The sequence below is a fragment of the Lycium ferocissimum genome, chromosome 12 (assembly GCF_029784015.1).
Source record: "Lycium ferocissimum isolate CSIRO_LF1 chromosome 12, AGI_CSIRO_Lferr_CH_V1, whole genome shotgun sequence".
NCBI lineage: Eukaryota > Viridiplantae > Streptophyta > Magnoliopsida > Solanales > Solanaceae > Lycium > Lycium ferocissimum.
The window spans coordinates 42141475-42161619 of record NC_081353.1 but is presented as its reverse complement, the minus strand read 5'-3'; the positions used below and the strand labels follow the sequence as shown (position 1 = coordinate 42161619).

Here is a 20145-nt window from a genome sequence, read left to right as displayed (position 1 = left end):
TTTTTCTTGCACATGGAAGAGTGAATATTTGGGTTAGAAACTACTCTAGAGACATAGCTCAAAATTTTCAGTTGTATTTTGAGCCAATTTTTTTTTTTTCTTTTTAAAGTTACATGCAATTTAGATTAGACTTAGCTCTACATTTGTGGGTAGAGAAGTTATTTCCGAAAGACTCTCCACTCGAAAGGAAAGAAAATCACTCATTTCCAATCATTTCACAAATTTAACGAGACTATACACCAATTAATATGTATATTATGGTAAAATATATACTTCAATTATCAATTTTTATAAGGCGAGCAAAGTTAATAGTAGACAAATAAAACTAAACGAAGGGAGTGTTACATTATGCGAGAATACTTTTTTACCATCGCTTCAACCAAACGTTGAATAATTTTTTTAATCCTAGAACAATCTTTTTAATTGTAGGATTTGCTTTTCTGATCCATCCCACTAGAAGACTGGGTGAAGAATTACTTTCTTATCATTATAAGGAAGGCGTAATAAAATATTACTGTTAGAGGATGAAGAAATAATTAAAGACGCGGGTATATGTGGAGGGAAACCAAAATTCACTTTTAAAAATTCAATCTGAAAAAACAATTGACCAAAAAACTTGCCCCGACAAGACAACCCCTTAAAACAACAATTCCCAAATTACTAGCTTTTAAATAATTTTATCCCTGTTTCGTTAATATATTCATATTCTATCAGACAAAAGATAATACTCCATTATTTTAATTTGTTTGTTTTACTTTCTTTTTTCGTCCGTTTAAAAAGAATGTCTTTTTTCTTTTTGGAAAACTCTTTCATTCTAATTTTTCACATGTCATGTTTAAGACTACAAGATTAAAGAATATTTTGATACGTTTTACATATCTTTAATTTAAAATCACAAGATTCAAAAATCTTCTTTACTTTCTTAAATTTCATGTCAAGTCAAAATTAGACAAACAAATTAAAATGGAGAGAGTACTACAATAGATTCTCATGTAACTTAATGTCACCAACTAAACACAGCATTTATATTGGTTATCCGAAATATCTATTCTTGTACGGCCAACCAAATATTGCATTATGAGAATAATTTTTTACAATCCCTGCAACTAAACGAGTACAATTCCTTATTCTGGTATAAAAGATTTCTGATCCCTCCCACCAAACCACTAGGTGAAGAATTACTATTTTTCTTATTACTCCTTCTATCTCAATTTATGTAAAAGGTTCAGAGTGTGATGATCAAAACACTTGGGCAGGAGTATCCTCATCTCTTCTACATTCATCTTCTGGACGTGGGCGTTCTTGACTGGCCAACACACAGCTCCATACAACAAAGTTGGTCTAACCACCATTTTGTAGAACTTACCTTTAAGCATTGGCGAAATATTTTTATCACACAAAACCCCATAAGCGAGCCTCCATTTCACTCACCCCGCTTCAATACGATATGCGATATCCTCATTGATCTCCCCATTTGATTGAATTATTGGCCCAAGATACTTGAAGCTTCCTCTCTTGGATATGAATTGCACATCAATCTTCACTTCCACCTCCGCCTCATGCATTACGTCACTAAACTTACACTCCAGGTACTTTGTTTTAGTCCTCTTAACCTAAAACCTTTAGACTCTAGGGCTTGTCGCCAAACTTTCGGCCTAGTGTTAACTCTATCATGCGTCTCGTCAATCAATACTATGTCATCGGCAAATAGCATACACTCCGATACCTCCCTGGGAATATATCGTGTCAAATTCGTTCATCACTAAAGCAAAAAGGAATGGGCTAAGGCCTGATCCATAATGTAACCCCATCACGATCGAAAACTTGTCTCGGCGCCATTGTAAATGTCCTTGACAACCCTAATATAAGTCGTAGGTACACTTCTAGACTCTAAACGTCTCCAAAGGATCTCCCTAGGACTTTATCATACGCCTTTTCTAGGTCAATGAACACCATGTGTAGGTCTCTTTCATGTCCCTATAATGTTTCAACAATCTCCTTACAGGATGAATGACTTCTGTAGTTGACCGCCCCGGCACGAAACTGAATCGGCTCTCGGATATAAGTACACCCCTCCTCATCCTCATCTCCACCACTCTCTCCCAAATTTTCATAGTATGACTTAGTAGCTTGATACTCCTATAATTATTGTAATCCTGAATATCACCCTTATTCTTGCACAACGGAACCATCGTGCTTTACCTCCATTCTTCTGGCATTTTAGCCGTCCTAAATATGACATTAAACAACGTAGTCATCCACACCACCTGCCTCACCCGCATCTACGAAAAGGTATATCTACTAATAATTCCATAGTTATTTAATCTTTCATATTGCAATCCCCACTTTATAATTCTAATATACAACTTTTTCACAACCTAAAGGATCCGTAAGAGTATTTTTCTCTTTAAATGATTTTATATCCGTTTTGTTAATACATGTGTTCTTATATATCTATATTCAATAGATTTTCGCGCAACTTAATGTCATCAACTAAACGATGCATGCATTATTTTTTCAGAATTTTTTATTCACGTTCGACCAATCAAATACGTCTTATGTTCATTGTTACTTGTCCACTATACAAAAATAAGTTTTCACCTTTACTTATTTATATCAAGAGAAGATAAATTTTATTTTCTTATTGTTCCTTTAATATTAATTACTCATTTCCAATCATTTCACAAGTTTAATAAGATATACACCAATTAATATGAATATTATGGTAAACTATATACTTTAATTATTAATTTTTACAGGGCGTGTGCAAAGTTAATAGTAGACAAATAAAAATTAACGGAGGGAGTGTTACATTATGCGAGAATACTTTTTTACTATCGCTCCAACCAAACGTTGAACAATTTTTTTACTCCTAGAACGATCTTTTTAATTCTAGGATTTGCTTTTCTGATCCATCCCGTGAAGAATTACTTTCTTATCATTATAAGGAAGGCGTAATAAAATATTACTGTTATAGAGGATGAAGAAATAATTAAAGACGCGGGTATATGTGGAGGGAAACCAAAATTCACTTTTAAAAATTCAATCTGAAAAAAAATGTAACCAAAAAACTTGCCCCGACAAGACAACCCCTTAAAACAACAATTCCCAAATTACTAGCTTTTCAATAATTTTATCCCTGTTTCGTTAATATATACATATTCTATCACACAAAAAATAATACTCCACCATTTTCAATTTGTTTGTTTTACTTTCTTTTTTCGTCCGTTTAAAAAGAATGTCTCTTTTCTTTTTCGAAAACTCTTTAATTCTAACTTTCCACATGCCATGTTTAAGACCACAAAATTAAATAATATTTTGACACGTTTTACATATCTTTAATTCAAGACTACAAGATTAAAAACTCTTCTTTGCTTTCTCAAACTCCATGTCGAGTCAAAATTAGACAAACAAATTAAAACGGAGGGAATGCTACAATAGATTCTCACATAACTTAAATGTAGGGGTGTCAAATAGGCGGGTTGGGCTGAAATTGGCCCAATCAAATGAAACAGGTGATAAATGGCTCTAACATTGACTAAAAGTTATTTGGTCGAAATGGGTTGCATTAAATGGACTAAAAATGGGTTGGGTCATGACCCGCCCAACTTGACCCAATTTTTTTTGAAGCATCTATTTTTCAGAAAAACATTTCGTGGAAAATATTTTCTAGAAATACATTTTTCGCGAAAAATATTTTCAAGGATTTTTTGAAAATATTTTTGAGGAAAACATTTTCCGCGATAAATATTTTCGAGCAAAACAATTTTGGTGAAAAATATTTCCCTTTATATCAAACACATTACAAACTTATAAGATACATGATACAAGAAAAGTGTATACATAAAAAAAAAATAGAGTAAACTCAAGCAATAAACTCAAATTTAAGTAAATCTTAAAAAGGGACTAGTATTGAGCTAAGTTGGTGGGCATAAAGGTGTACAAAAAGGAGTAAACGACTATATCAGTCCAACCCAATACATTAAGTGGTCGTTTGACCAAAATTATCCCGATTATAATTTCGGGACTAATTTATCTCATATATATCTTGACATTTTATACCATCTCCTTAGGATAAGTGAATATCTTTGAATCCGGGTTATACCATGGGATCGCATTTTATCTTTTGTTTGATGGAAGATAAATTTATACTTTCTACCAAACAATAAAATGTTTATCCCGACAATGCACCAAACGACCCCTAAGGACCATTTTTTGCAATCTTTTTTCGACATTATGGTGCGATTTCCCAAAGCGGGTAATATATGGAGGGAAACCCAAAAACAATTAACCAAAAAATCTTTTCCCGACAAGACAACCTCCTTAAAACAACAATTCCCAAATCTTAAAAACTCAAAAACCATATTCCACTAGCGCCCAAACTCAAAATTTTCCTCAAATATGGCGCCATATAAATATACACACACATCTCTCTTTCATTTCATCAACTTTCTCTTCCCTTTCACTCTACATTTCTATACACACACAAAGGAAAAGGGAGAGAAAGAGAGAGTTATATTGTGTTTGGTTGACGATATAAATTCATCGTAAGTAATGGCAGACCAAGGTAATTTTGTAAGAGTTACACGATTGGCCAAGAAAAGGGAAGCAGAAGCAATGGTTAAGCACTTACAACAACCCAACAAGAAGAGGGTTGTGTTGGGTGAAATTCAAGATTTGTCAAATGCTGGTTTTAATCAGATTAAGCCTAAAACTAAGCAGATTACTACTAAGAGGAAGGTGAAAAGGTGTGTTAGTGAGAAAGAGAAGGAAATTGATGTTGATGCTAAATTGGATGATGACCCTCAGATGTGTTGTGCTTATGTTTCTGATATATATCATTATCTTCATCAAATGGAGGTAATTAGTCTTTTTACTCTTTTCAATATACTTTAGTGTTGTTTTATGCTTCATTTGTTTGTATTTAATGAAGATCTTAGTTAATCATGTAGATCTCAATGATTAAGTGGATTTTTCCCCCTTATTTTACAACTATTTAATGAGTTTGAAGAGATCTGAATTATTAAGAGCTATAAGAAAGTCTTAATTTGTAATTTGTGGTACATTTCATCTATATGTTTAAAAAAAATGTAAGATTTAAGAAGTGAAATGTCTAAATTTTTAATGAGATCAAGTGTGTTATCTGTTATTTAATTGGGTCTTACCTAATAGAGCCTGATTTGGTTTCTTATGGATAATTTGTAAGTGGGCACACTAAAGATTGAATTTTGGCAACTGGTGTTGTGGTTAATATCATTGAATTATCAAATCTTGATTTCCAGCCACGTAAATTTGTTTGGGTTTTGTAATTAGATTAGAGAATTAATTTTAAATACAGATACAGTAATTACTCGATCAAACAGGAATTTTTAATTAGATTAGTCTTAGTTAGACTGTCTAAAAAGGCTCTTAGATTCAGTACTTTATTTCAGAGATTATTGTGAAATTAGAGCTCTGTTTGAGGCCTAATTCTCATAGCACCCTTCCTAGATGGTGGTTATGAGGTTAAGTGCTCTTTAGGTGTATTGGGTTTTGTTGTCAATGATAATATTTACATTAGTTACCAAAAAAAAAAAAATTGTTTGGGTTTGTGTGTATTACTTTAACAAGTTATTGATATCTTGGCTTTTGAGTTCTTGACTAACTCTGTGATTTTTTAAATCAGATTGAGAAAAAGAGAAGACCATTGCCTGATTACCTTGAGAAGGTTCAGAAGGATGTGACTGCAAATATGAGAGGGGTTTTGGTGGACTGGCTGGTAGAAGTTGCAGAGGAATACAAACTTTTAGTAGACACTTTGTACCTTGCTGTTTCCTACATTGATAGATTCTTATCGGTGAATGTCATCCCTAGGCAAAGACTTCAACTTTTGGGTGTTGCTTCAATGCTCATTGCTGCGTAAGTACCCGAGCCAAGAATTGGTTTTATTCCCTTGGTGATGTGTGTAACTTTGCTTACGAATTTAATATAATCTGTTGATTATTATCAGGAAATATGAGGAAATTAAGCCTCCACATGCTAAGGACTTTAGTTACATTACAGCCAATACATTTACAAAGAAAGACGTGGTGAAGATGGAGGCTAGTGTGTTACAATCCCTCAAATTTGAAATGGGTAATCCCACAGCCAAAACATTTCTCAGAAGATTTACTAGGGTTGCCCAAGAAGATCACAAAGTAAGTGCACAAAAATGACATGAACAATATGATTTTTTATTCAACTTTGTTTCTGTCAAGTGGCTGCTTATGCTATCTTTTCTGTTTTTCACAGAATCACGATTTGCAGTTGGAATTTCTGGGGTGCTACCTTGCGGAATTAAGTTTATTGGATTACAACTGTGTGAAATTCTTGCCTTCTTTGGTAGCCGCTGCTGTGATATTCCTTTCAAGGTTCACATTACAGCCAAAGTCTCATCCTTGGGTGAGGATTTTGATTCATTGTTCACTATGTTTAGTTCATTGATATATTGAAGTTCTGAATTAACTTTATTCATTTTACAGAATCTGGCCCTTCAAAGTTGCTCAGGATATAGAGCAGCAGATTTAAAGGAATGTGTTCTTATCATACATGACTTGCAATTAAGTAGAAGAGGAAGCACTTTGGCAGCTGTGAGGGACAAATACAAGCTGCATAAGGTATCAGTCCTTGTTGATAATTGGTGATTTTGTTATAAACACCTTCATAGATCAGTAGTCTGATATGAACAATGTATGATTTTCCTGTAACAGTTCAAATGTGTGTCAACATCGTCTTCTCCTTCGGATATACCTGATTCATTCTTTGAAGATACAAGATAATGATTACTCGGGCATATGCTTGGAATTGGAAAGGGACGTTACAATGATACCTGGAAAAGGTGAACTGCCCTGCCTTCCTCAAGCAGGAAAGCTGGCTCATGATCCTCTGAGGACGACATCATGAACCTGAGTGTCATTATAATAGATTTGGTCCTCAAGGTGTACGAAAGTTATAACAGGTAGCTAATAAGATAATCTTCGAAATTTTGTGACTTGGTTTAAAAGTCTCTTCATGTTAAGCTTAGAGACATGGATAGTAAAAATAGTGATGCTTCTACATTGTTGTACTGAAGTGATGGTTGGAGTTTAGTACAGATACATTACTCCTGTAATAAGCTAGAAACAACTACAGAGTACTACTAATAAAAACGTGTACTCCTTATTGCCTTCATTTTCAGCATTAACCCCTGTTGCAGTTCTCTTTTTTGCCTAGCTTAAAATGGTGCTAGTATATATATAACTGTAAACTATTGAATGAGATTGGCGTTCAAATATCAGAAAGAATTTAGGAGCTTTGCAATTGGTCTCTAATCCCTATTAGTTTGTAATTGAGGCTAATTATTATTGCTGTCATAAGCGCACATTCTTATGACTAGACTTGCAATATGTGGAAGAGGTAGGCATAAATACCGAAGAACCGAAAACCAGACTGAATTATTTTAGTTTTTTGGTGATAAAATTTTTAAAACTTCGGTGTTCAGTTTGTTCTTGGTTTAGTGTTTCGACATTTTGGTTCGTCAGTTTAACGAATTTTAATACATAAGTACAAAATATAATAATATATGTAAATAACACTAATCTGAATTCCCAATCTCAGGCCCATATTAACGTGCCCCATCCTCAAGCCTTATGCTTTGCCCTAATTTCACTTTTTGTTCTTCCCTTTGAGGCCTGAGAGTCGAATTGACTGCGAGAGCAGCTGTATGATATGGTTGCTGCGGATGATTTCTTGTGTTAATTTCATTTTAATTTCACATTTCACTCTGTTGCACCTGATGTATGCTATGGATCTCTTTACTCAATCTCTTCTTTTTCTTCTTTACTTTTGTTGTCATGCACTGGTGGGTTTGATGATACAATATAAATTTGTTTCGTGTGCTAAGTATCTACAGATTCTCTCTCTCCATGGGTTCACCCTCAGCAAAAAATTACATTGTATATATAGGTAGATTTTCTGTATTCATGTATATATTATGTATATATATTAACTTTTGAATAACCTGAACAAATGTAAAATGTTAGCTTAAGTTGTTCAGGGTGTTTAAAGTTGTCTCTAACGTCCTAGGTTCGATTCCTAAAGACAACTTTATTTTGTATATTTAGCTTTTGTTATTTTTTCTGAACCTTCTGAATGAAAATCCTGAATCCGCCACTGCCCATAAGTTTACTTGTCATCATTTTTGCGAAATGGACACAACATTGATGTCCAGATGGTGAAATGCCCTTCAGGGCTTCAAGAACTCAACATTTGCTATCTCAATGAAGTACAAGATGAAACCAACCGAAGAACCGAATTAAAAGGATTGAATCGAACTGAATCGAACCGATTCGGTGGGGTGTTTGGTTCACACTAACGAAGAATCGAACCGAAGTTCAAAAAAACTGAACCAAAGAACCGAATGTCCGCCCTTAAGTCTAGTGACTATATTGACTTTCCTCTTCTAAACTTCGAGCGATAAAGTCCACGATAGTACTTTGTAGACTTGCAACACTCGAATTTCATATCACTTCCCTCTCGCCTACCTGGATGAGAAGTTCATGTTCGAACATTTTACTCCTTAGTAGGTTTTGAAGAGAGCATTTTGTGAAAGAGTGGTTTACCCGAGTCCGGAACAAAAATGATGCAAAAAAAAATTTTTTTAACCAAAATATCCCAACAAAAAAAAATGTTACCAATATACCTTTAGCGCAGTATTTTACTGCGCTAAAGCACTTAACCGTAACGGTACCGTTAAGTGCTTTAGCGCGAAAATATTGCGCTAAAGGAGTTTCGTGTCCTATAACGCAAAGCAAGATAAAATACTGCGTTATAGTGCTCAACATAAACCGATCGGGTTCCACCACTGGTCCCCTCCAGTGGTTGAAAAAAAAAAGAGGAAACGGCCATTGACGAGAAAAAAGAGGTGGTCCCACTTCCAAAAACGTCAATTTCTATTAAATTTCGTCCGGAAAGTTTAGATTCTCGATATTCAAGTCGAGGAGCAAGATTCTAAGTTCAAATTTTGGGAAAAGCGGCGTAGAACTCGATTAAATAATCTACAAAAATCTTCGATTAAGGTTTTCTACTATGAACTTTTGTTATTATTTTGTTATATACATTATATTCTAAGCATGCTTAACATTTAATCCTTGCTATGTTTCAAAAAAAAAAATCAATTTTTTTTTTTGTTCTTTTTCGGATTGGGCAGTGGCTTTTGCCACTGTTCCGATTTTTTTTTTTTTTTTTTTTGGTTTAATTCAATATTTGTTAAATGTTTATGAATTGTTAATTTGTTAAATGTTTATGAATTGTTAATTTGTTATATGTTTATGAGTTGTTAATTTGTTAATTATTTATGAATTGTTAATGAATTATTATTTTGTTAAATATTAATTATGAATTTATTAGTTGTTAAATATTGTTTATGAATTGAAAGAAATTGATTGGTAATGAATTATTATGTTGTTAACACTTTGATTGGATGATTGTTATGTATTATTTTGACATTTTTTCGTATTGTGTCATATTGTATAGGACCAAATCAATGGTTACATAAAATAGGACCTTTCGTCGTTACATAAAAATTATCTAAAAAAGTAACAATCAAAACAAAACATTGTATTTAAATTAACAACATAATATAATACAATAGGTAACAACCATCCAGATAAGTTGTAAATGATTATGAATTGTTATCTATATAATTTTAAAAGCGTGAATATATATATGTTAAATAAAAAAAAGATTATCCAAAAAAGAATAGTTAAAGTTCTTCTTTTCATAAATACATAAGTTAACGATAAAAATGTAAAGTTTGTAGAAAAATATGTGGTCGACGAATATACTCTTTTAGTCTAATTTTATCGTAGCTGTGTTGGTTATTTGGTCAACTAAAAATGTATCACATATTCAAAATAGAGTTCTAAACAAATATTCACTATTTGAATTTCGATTCTCAAACTAATTAACTTAAGATGATTCTCAAAAAAGTCTTTGCCATCACATATGTGTCCTTACTATCACATATTAAATTTACCGCATATCCATGTTAATTATTCACAAGATATAATACTACATAATTCACATATTCCCTACAAATTATTAATTAGTTAATATAATTTATCTTTCATTTCAAGAATAATGACTAATTTAGTTTTGTACAGACCGGACTCTTTCATGGATCCGAATGTTCCCCCTGGGCCCGATGTTCCCCCGGGGCCCGATGCTCACGCGGGGCCCTCTGTTCACCCGGGACCCTCTGATAGATCAGTATTGTCTTTACAAGACAATCATAGATCAGACTTATTATGGGTCGGTGCTATAGGGATATCTACTAGGCTCCGCCCGTAGGCCGGCAGAGAGCTTGGGCTCTTTTACGCGAGCATCCCCCACACCCTCGCGTCTTGGAGATATTGTTTCGCGCATCTACCGTTGCGTGTCCGTTGGTCGAGTACAGTATGATTGGGCGCTCATCACAGCCATGGTTGAGCGGTGAAGGCCAGAGACATATACCTTCCATCTTCGCACTGGTGAGGCCACGATTACACTTCAGGATGTGGAGGTCCTATTTAGACTACGGGTAGATGGAGAGCCATTATACACTCGGTACGAGCCTCCTCCTGGTCAGACGTGGGCGACAGAGTTGACTAGGCTCACCTACTTCGTGCACGCGCGCCCGTGGCCGCATGTCGGGGCGTAGTCGGGTTCGGATTAGTGCACCTCGTACTTTTTTGGAGGGTCTTGATCCGTTGATGACGGCACCCGCAGACGCCGTCGATCGTCATGCCCGTTTGTATCTCGCTTTGTTATTCGGGGGCATCTTGTTCCCGAATTCATCGAGTGCCTTTGTCGACTTACGTTATTTGGTTTTCTTGGAGCATCCGGACCGCCCGGGAGACTACACCGGGGGGGGGGGGCGTTTTGGCGTATCTTTTCGTACGCTCGTGCCGAGCGTCCGTTGGGAGTTGTCACGGATACGTGTGTGGATTTTTGTTGTTCTCCGGGTAATATTTTAAGTATGCCTTCCTTTAATGTAGACAAAACTCTTGAAAAGACGACTTAAAAATTGTATTTTCTAATATCGGCCGTCTGGAGTTATGGGCATGGGAGAGGATCTTTTTGCCTTTTCGGCCCCGTACCAAGGCATCGCCCTCGACATTGACATGCCTTATGCGAGGAAAGGACGGACAGCGGGTTTTGATCGGGATGTGGATATGCACCACAGTATTCTACCATTCCGGGACCAGCTTGATCACATGACGAACGATGCGGTAAAACAATTTAAATTTACATTAATAATTTAATTAAACGTCTTTTCGACTTGGTGATCACTGATTTGTATGTATATGTTATGCAGCTATTTATATGGACGCCGTACGCTGCTATATTAGATGGTTTGCCACCTTCGTAGGTGGCGAGTCATGGGTTTGGATGTCGCGGTGTCCATTGATACACTTGGACATCGTGAGGAGCACATGCCCGAGCGTGTCTTACGACGGTTGGGCATACACGAGTATACCCCCTCACGTTCGTCATGAGCTCGACACTACCGGCGGACGATCGGGCTGCCGTTGATGATGATTTTCTAGCTTTCATGCATGTTCGGCTCACGTTGGGAGAACGAGGTTGGGCACTTTAGGCCGTCGTCGGCCATTTGACTCACGTTCAGATTACATGCGCTCGGTATCATCGATCACACGCCGATTGATCGGCAACCCGCCCTTGCCTCCCCACAGGGATGTAGGATACTCGGCACTCGCCGGGCGATGCGAGGCATTGGTAAGTTTATCGTACTTAGATTTATTTAATCGCATTGAATGTTACGTTTTAAAAAATAACATTTTTTTCTGTTGAACACAAATGCAGCTGGTGGCCGTACAGCGTTTACGCATGTTGGGGTAGAGCATATGCCTTACCCTGAGCTTGCGGGGCCTAGCGGAGATGGTACGGATATCGGAGGATGGTATCCGAAGAAAAAAGGGCGAGATTAGGCGCATGGAGGAGCCTATTCCGGAGGCTGACTATCAGGCAGCGCCAGGAGGAGGACACAGTGCTCCCCAGGGAGGGCCGTGTCGCGGGAGATGCCGTGCGCCGGGGACGCCGTGCGCGTAGAGGCCGCGGTGCTGCGCGCAGGACTCGGTGGTGAGGACACCATACGGTAGACGAGGCGGATGAGGCCGATCCCATTCCGCAGGCGTTCACGGTCTAGTCCATCTGCAGCCGTTCCAGGGCCGGTGGCGGCCCTCACTCCGGGGACTCACCTACGTTTACGCCGGCACTCTTGCTTGGTGAGAGATACCCGGGTCGTCATCACGGCCCGAGCCGTAACGCATACATGGAGGACCGTGATAACGTTGATTGGGCGGCGTTACGCGCTTCATTGGGGCGATGAGCGGCACAGGAATTTAGAGGGACCTAGGATTCTTGACTTCGATGAGTTTTTGATCCCGGTTAATATTTAAAATGCTTATTTGTTCATTTAAATTATTTATTTAAATATATATATATATGTTACTCATTATTTAGTAATATTTTATATTTAGGATTCGGCGCCAGCGGGTCCACCAGAGCCACCCACTCAGTGCGTTTTCTCATGGGTCTCGAGCCGCGGTGTCTTCCCATATGACCACCGAGCCACGAGTAAGCTTTTTATTAAAATTTCTTTTTTATTCAACATAAGGTCAATATTTAATATATATATTTGATTATTTAAAGTACTTATTTTAAATATGTATGTTACTTATTATTTCGATATTTTGATATTTTAGGATTCGACGCCCGGCGGGTCCCACGGGGAGCGACCCATTCGGGCATTCGGTCGACCTGCCGAGCGAGGTGTCTTCTCGTGAGACTACCGAGGCGCATGTAAGTTTTTTACTTAAAACTACTTTTATTCAATATAAGGTAAATATTTATTTAATTTTTATAACCTTTACTTGGACTTCGAACGGCATCTCGTCCGGAGACTACCTCATATTCACCATCACACCCATCCGAGGAGCCTCGGACCCATCTCGGGGAGCCTGCTCGGCGCCCGTTGACACACACGGAGTTTGATTAAATAAATAACGTTAATGTATTCAATATAAATAAGAAATGGTACTAATTATTATATACTTTTCAGGTTCATCCTTCGGCGCCTGAGGTGGCGACTCCAGACGAGGAAGTGATTGAGTCTCCAGACCTAGCTCAGCCTGAGGTTTTGAGCGTGCCAGCGGGAACAGATCCCAAGAAGAAGCACGTTCTAGTCAAGGGCACACGGGCCAGGGGAAGAGGAGATGATCATGACTTGGAGCTTCCGGTTATTAAGAGGAAGAAGGACGATGGAGACGATGGCGAGGGCGGTGGGGATGGCATGAGCCTTAGGCCTAGGGATAGTCTCCGGCATACTACATGTGGGACCCATCCACGATAGTGTATATACATTAGTGTTATACAATTTATCGTAAATATTATATATTTTTGCATATTTATATATATTATCTTAGTTTTTATTATTGTTTATAGTTTCACATCCTAAATTGATTAAAAAAAAAAAAAACTGACACGTTCGAAATAAAGTTAAGCATTAATTTAAAAATAAGACGAAACCCTAAAAGATAAATAACGTAAAGCCAATGACTACAAGTCTTCAAACAAAAAAGGACTTCGAGCACTTTTCAACCACTAAAACGACAATCCAAAGTATTGCGTATTCTTTATGTATTGAGCCTATCTTATTAATTGTACAAATATAAATAGGGTTCTATATAAAATATTGAAGTTTCGGAGTATCAAAGCATGATTAATATACGACTAAACTACGTAAAAAGGAGTGAAATGGAAAATGGCGGACTACTATAGCGCAGTAAAATAATGCGCTATAGCTAATATCCATGTAAGTATAACGCAGTAAAATACTGCATTATAGGACACCCAAGAAAACTCCTTTAGCGCAGTATTTTACTGCGCTAAAGGTACATTGGTAACTTTTTTTTTTGTTGGGGTATTTTGGTTCAAAATTTTTTTTTTTAAGCCATTTTTGTTCCGGACCCGATTTACCCTTTTAGTGGGTTTACACATCGTGAATCTAAATTAGTCACACTTGTTAATTACCTAATGGCTATATAACCCCCCCCCCCCCCCACAACAACCCACAGCCCACCCCACCCACTGCCCCCTAAAAAAAGTCTAGTTCTTATGCTGTCGAACCTCATGCTTTTTGATCATATTTATTATTGCCAAATCTCACATACAATCAAACCTCTCTACAACATCGTTGGGTCCGAAATTTTTTGGCTGTTATACATCTATAACAGCATTGATATTTGAATAATATTTCGTTGTTATAGGCAAAATAGATTAATAAAATCTAATTTTTCATTTTTAATTGCCAAATTCTATGGTTAATCGCATTTGGCATAAGGAAGGAAAATCTTTTGATGATGCAAATATATATATTCATATAATATTCTTTGTCATAAAGAGTGTATTAAAGGATCAAATATTTGGTCAAAATATCTACACTTATTATTGGTAAGCATAAATATTCTATTTTTATAAAGATTGTTAATTATTATATTACTAAAGATAAAAGATAGCTGTTATATGGGGGTAATATTACAAAGAGCGTATTGTTATAACATTGGTTGTTGCTGTTATAGGTAAAATGCTGTTATGGACAAGTAAAATATAACATAAAAAATAGGTTCAGGAAAAAACTTGAATGTTATAGAGAGATGATGTTATAGGCGGATGTGTTGTTGTAGAGAGATTTGACTGTATTTGGGCTTTCCTTTGTTTTTCTTGCAAATCAATTGCAGAAACCTTCTCCTTTCCTAATAGTGGCGAAGACGAAGAAGGGGGAAGTGGTGGTTTGATGGAGAAGAAGGTTAGGTTTTTTTTTTTTTTTTTTTTTTTTTTTTTTTTTTTTTTAAAAAAAAGAAAATTACATGGCAAAATTTAATTGGTGTGGTCTAAAACAAAAGAAAATTTATATATACACGTAACGTCTATGTGGATAAGCAAAGGGTCCTAGTCAGCAATCCGTTAGTGGTAAGAGTATTTTTAACAAGTTTCTTAACGGGAAGGGTAAGTATGAACCAAAACTCTAACGAAAGTTAAATCTAAAATATAGACTATAGTTGGAGAGTAAATTTGACCCTTTTCCCAATTTTTGATGGCACTGTTATGGTTATACTAAAATTGCACTGCTTTTGCATAGTACTCCCTCCGTTCACTTTTACTTGTCCAGTATTCCAAAAATAGATTTTCACTTTTACTTATCACTTTTAGCATATCAAGAGAAGACAATTTTATTTTTTCTGTTTTACCCATAGTATTAATTACTCACTTCAAATCATTTTTTAAATCCAATAAAAATATGCACTATTTAATATGGGCACATTGGTAAATTATGCACTTCATTTATTGTTTCTTAAACAGTGTGACAAGTTCAAAGTGAACAAGTAAAAGTGAACGGAGGGAGTATAAGGACTATTAATGCTCTATATAATAGAATAGGGATGATTCTGATTCAGAGTCTAAAACTAAGGGACTATTTTGAGTTTTTTCTTAAAGAAAAAATAATTAAAGAAGTGGGCGTCTGTGGAGGGAAACTTTAAGCTCACTTTCTAAAAAATTCAATCTGAAAAAAACAATCAACGAAAACATTTGCCCCGACAAGACAAACCCCTTAAACAACAATTCTCAAATCTTAAAACTCAAAAACCAATACACCACCCCACATAGAGCGCCCAAACTCAAAATTTTCACAAAAAACACTCTGAAACTATGGCGCCATATAAATATACACACATATCTCTCTTTCATTTCATCCACTTTCTCTTCCCTTTCACTCTACATTTCTATACACACACAAAGGAAAAGGGAGAGAAAGAGTAACAAGCAATGGAAGGCCAAGGTAGTTTTGTAAGAGTAACAAGATTGGCGAAGAAAAGGGAAGCAGAAGCAATGGTTAAGCATTTACAACAACCCAATAAGAAGAGAGTTGTTTTGGGTGAAATTCAAGATTTGTCAAATGTGGGTTTTAATAAGATTAAGCCCAAATGTAAGAAGACTACTAAAAGGAAGGTGAAAAGGTGTGTTAGTGAGAAAGACAAGGAATGTGATGACCCCCAGATGTGCAGTGCTTATGTTTCTGATATATATGCTAATTTGGATGATGACCCTCAGATGTGTAGTGCTTATGCTTCTGATATATATGATTATCTTCATCATATGGAGGTTTGTCCTTTTTACTCTTTTCATTAAATTTTGGATGTTGTTTTATGTATCATTTGTTTGCACTTAATGATTATCTGAATCTTAATCATTTAGATCCCAATAGTTAACTGTGGTTTATGTTTAGTAATTAAGAAGTCAAATGTTTAATTGGGTCTTACCTAATAGAGCCTGATTTGCTTCTTATGGATGATTTTTGCGAATGGGCACACTAAAGATTGAATTTTGTCAATTGGGTTGTGGTTAATATCATTGAATTAATCAAATCTTGATTTCCAGCCATGTAAAGTTGTTTGTATGTGTGTGAGGTTAGTCCTTTTAATCTTTTCATTAAGTTTTGCCAGTTGTCTTTGTATTGGGTAAAATCCGTGTTCGGGTCAGTTTCTATACCCGGGAGCTCGGAGAGGCCGGAAGGATCTCCACAGTTGGCACCCACTCCCACCTGCTCTGGTCACGTCAACAAATCTCAATCAGTGTGTCGTGGTAGAGAAGCATGTGGGGGTACCATTGGGTCACATCAGTGTCCCCGTTAGGGTTGAAAAGTCTTGTTTTGATTTCTATATAGATAGCTTATCATGTAAGCTAAGGCAGATCCATCTCATCTCTTGTAACCCATCTCTTATTTTTTCTCTGAAGCAATACACATCCGGGCACGCTGATTATCTTTGAATATATATCTATCTTGCCTGATTTTATCATTTCTTAAGCTTGGTTCTTTCAATTTAACTCTGGTAATCACGAATATTAACCCCATAAGGAGAGTTTCCGGGATTGGATACGACCTACTGTTTTTAAATCCTTAAAATACAAATCTCTAACTGATTATCTATTTTCACCGGAAATCAGTCTTAGGCTTCAAACAATTTGTTTGCACTTCATGAAGATCTTAATCTTAATCATTTAGATCTCAATGATTAAGTGTATTCATTTATTTTACAATCATTTAATGAATCTGAGTAGATTTGAATGATTAATACATGTAACAAAGTCTTAATTTGTAATTCGTGGTACATTTATGTATGTTTAAGACATGTAAGTTTTTTCATCTAAAAGAATTTAGAAGTCAAATGTCTAAATTCTCACGAGATCAACTGTGTTATATGTTGCTAGCAAGTCAGTTGATTTAATTGGGTATTACCTAATAGAGCCTGATTTATTTTCTTTTGGATGATTTTGCAAATGGACACACTAACAATTGATTTTGGCAACTGGGTTGTAATTAGAGTCATTGAATTATTGAATCATGATTTCCGGCCATGTAAAGTTGTTTGGGTATGCGTTACGGTACATTAACAAGTTATTTATATATGGGCTTTTGAGTTTTTGACTAACTCTGCGTAAGCTGGAATTGTTAGCTATATAATTTTATTCAGTGCTTGTGTAGTAGTATAATTTTATTGCGATTTTGGATTTTGACATATTGTATAAATTCAAATCAGATTGAGAAAAAGAGAAGACCATTGCCTGATTACCTTGAAAAGATTCAAAAGGATGTGACTGCAAATATGAGAGGAGTTTTGGTTGACTGGCTGGTGGAAGTTGCAGAGGAATACAAACTTTTAGTAGACACTTTGTACCTTACTGTTTCCCACATCGATAGATTCTTATCAGTGAATGTCATTCCTAGGCAAAGACTTCAGCTTTTGGGTGTTGCTTCAATGCTCATCGCTGCGTAAGTATCTGAGCCAAGAATTGGTTTTGTTCCCTTGGTAATGTGTGTAATTTTGCTTTGAATCTGATATAATCTGTTGATTATGATCAGGAAGTATGAGGAAATTAAGCCTCCACATGCTAAGGATTTTAGCTACATTACAGCCAATACATTTACAAAGAAAGACGTGGTGAAGATGGAGGCTAGTGTGTTACAATCCCTCAAATTTGAAATGGGTAATCCCACAACCAAAACATTTCTCAGAAGATTTACTAGGGTTGCCCAAGAAGATTACAAAGTAAGTTTCACAAATATGACATGAACATTGTGATTTTCAATTCAACTGTGTTTTCATTAAGTGGTTGCTTATTTTAATTATTTTCTGCCTTTTACAGAATCCCGATTTGCAGTTAGAGTTTCTAGGCTACTACCTAGCAGAGTTGAGTTTATTGGATTACAACTGTGTGAAATTCTTGCCTTCTTTGGTAGCCGCTGCGGTGATATTCCTTTCGAGGTTCACATTACAGCCAAAGTCAAATCCTTGGGTGAGGGTTTTGATTCAGTAATTAATTATTTACTATGTTTAGTTCATTGCCATATGGAAGTGCTGAATTAACTCTATCCATTTTACAGAATGTGGCCCTTAAAAGTTGCTCAGGATATAGAGCAGTAGATTTAAAGGAATGTGTTTTTATCATACATGACTTGCAATTGAGCAGAAGAGGAAGCACTTTGGTAGCTGTGAGGGACAAATACAAGCTGCATAAGGTATCAATCCGTGTTTGATAATTGGTGATTTTGTTGTGAACACCTTGCATAGTTTAGTTATCTAATCTGAACACTTTACGATTTTCCTGTAACAGTTCAAATGTGTGTCGACATTGTCTTCTCCTCTGGAGATACCAGATTCTTTCTTCGAAGATACAAGTTAATGATTAGTTGGGTATATGCTTGGAAATTGGAAAGGGATGATACAAATGATACTCTGGAGGAGGTGAACTGCCTTCTTGGTGCTGGCTCATGCTACTTTGAGGACATCATTTTAGCATATTTGGTATAATCTTTATGATGTATGAAAGTTATAGGTAACTAGTAAGATAATATTGAAACGATGTAGCTTGGTCTCTGCATGTTTAGATTAAAGCCATGGATAGCAAAAATTATGGTTCTGCGTTGTACTCTTGACATCTTGTAATAAGCTGGAAAAAACTCCAGAGTACTTACTAGTATATGAAAAGATATGAATGTACAGAGTATTACCTTCATTTGGAGTACTAAACCCCTATTTCAGTTCTATTTGGTTGCCTAGCTTAAAATGGTTTTAAAATTTATAGATTAAACCTCTTTGTAACGGTCTCGTTTGTTCCGGACCTAAAGACTTAGCTACAGATATATTAAATAATTTTATCCGTTATGAACATCCTACAACTGTTACAATTTAACACCTTGAGTTAAAAGGGAAAAAATATATACCTATAGCAATTCCTAAAGATTTTGAGAATAGTCTTATATCCGATGATGTAACGTGCTTCATAATAAGACACCAAATTATTGTTAAAGTTCTCATTAGTCTTCCTCTGCAATTCAGGCAAGAAAGCAAATACCTATTACGTTTACCCAATCAAATAAGTCGGGTTTTCCCATCAGAGGGCAATTGTTAAAAAATGGGAAGAAAATGATGAATGAGGAAGAAAAAAAAAAGAGGAGAAACTGAAGAGCATTATTAACTCAATTATACATAAAATGTATGAGTTATAGAGAAATGATTGTTATTAATATGTTAACTTCCTTGTGACCACATTATCTTTTCCACACATTAATTATACACCTACAAAAATAGTGGAATAATGTGATAATTCAAAGATTGATTCACAGAGAATACTCAGTATAGTGACTGACGAGTTAATCCAATATTAGGAAAAAAAGGTTTGGAACCTGGTGGTCTAGGTAGTCCCAACTCCCAAGTCCTGGACATGAATCACAAATGGAAATAAGAAACATAGAAGTACTATACCTTATCTTGGTCTTTCTTTTTTTAATAGATCGACGACTTCTTAAATTTGCCCGAGCTATGCAAAATGGTCCAAATTTGTCAGTGAACCATGCAGTAACGGTGCAAATTGAATAGTTAACCGTTAGTCAACAAGCCTTACCTCTATTTGTAATGGCAAGGGTACATCTAATTCCAACTTTCAATCAAAAGCAAATATACGTTCAAAGGTAAATTTAGACCTTTTTCCTAAGTTATATATAACAAACCTATAGTTCAATTTACA

General features: G+C 35.9%; 3 protein-coding genes across 3 annotated transcripts in view; all 3 read left to right on the top strand.

The window, feature by feature from the left end:
- LOC132040000 (cyclin-A3-2-like) overlaps positions 1 to 7187 on the top strand; it is a 112283-nt gene extending 105096 nt beyond the window's left edge. The window contains exon 5 of the transcript XR_009410541.1: positions 6857 to 7187. The gene's annotated coding sequence lies outside the window, so the exon portion shown is untranslated. The remainder of the gene's footprint in view (positions 1 to 6856) is intronic.
- On the top strand, positions 4455 to 7187 carry LOC132039997 (G2/mitotic-specific cyclin C13-1-like). The gene is made up of 6 exons (XM_059430587.1): positions 4455 to 4860; positions 5666 to 5898; positions 5990 to 6176; positions 6271 to 6420; positions 6501 to 6635; positions 6729 to 7187. The coding sequence occupies exons 1-6, from the start codon at positions 4555 to 4557 to the stop codon at positions 6795 to 6797; spliced, it is 1080 nt and encodes a 359-aa protein (XP_059286570.1). The 5' UTR covers positions 4455 to 4554; the 3' UTR covers positions 6798 to 7187.
- Positions 7188 to 15878: 8691 nt separating this feature from the next.
- On the top strand, positions 15879 to 19148 carry LOC132039996 (G2/mitotic-specific cyclin C13-1-like). Its single transcript, XM_059430586.1, has 6 exons — positions 15879 to 16221; positions 17658 to 17890; positions 17981 to 18167; positions 18265 to 18414; positions 18503 to 18637; positions 18733 to 19148. Exons 1-6 carry the CDS (start codon positions 15886 to 15888, stop codon positions 18799 to 18801), a joined length of 1110 nt encoding a protein of 369 aa, XP_059286569.1. The 5' UTR covers positions 15879 to 15885; the 3' UTR covers positions 18802 to 19148.
- Positions 19149 to 20145: the final 997 nt, after the last annotated feature.

What these genes read in the sequence shown, in the direction of transcription:
- LOC132039997 (XM_059430587.1), top strand. Translation starts at nt 4,555, where the DNA reads ATGGCAGACCAAGGTAATTTTGTAAGAGTTACACGATTGGCCAAGAAA. An exon ending in AGCCAAAGTCTCATCCTTGG is followed by an intron (nt 6,421 to 6,500) that starts GTGAGGATTTTG and finishes TTCATTTTACAG; the next exon opens with AATCTGGCCCTTCAAAGTTG. An exon ending in ACAAATACAAGCTGCATAAG is followed by an intron (nt 6,636 to 6,728) that starts GTATCAGTCCTT and finishes TTCCTGTAACAG; the next exon opens with TTCAAATGTGTGTCAACATC.
- LOC132039996 (XM_059430586.1), top strand. Translation starts at nt 15,886, where the DNA reads ATGGAAGGCCAAGGTAGTTTTGTAAGAGTAACAAGATTGGCGAAGAAA. An exon ending in GCTTCAATGCTCATCGCTGC is followed by an intron (nt 17,891 to 17,980) that starts GTAAGTATCTGA and finishes GATTATGATCAG; the next exon opens with GAAGTATGAGGAAATTAAGC. An exon ending in TTGCCCAAGAAGATTACAAA is followed by an intron (nt 18,168 to 18,264) that starts GTAAGTTTCACA and finishes TGCCTTTTACAG; the next exon opens with AATCCCGATTTGCAGTTAGA.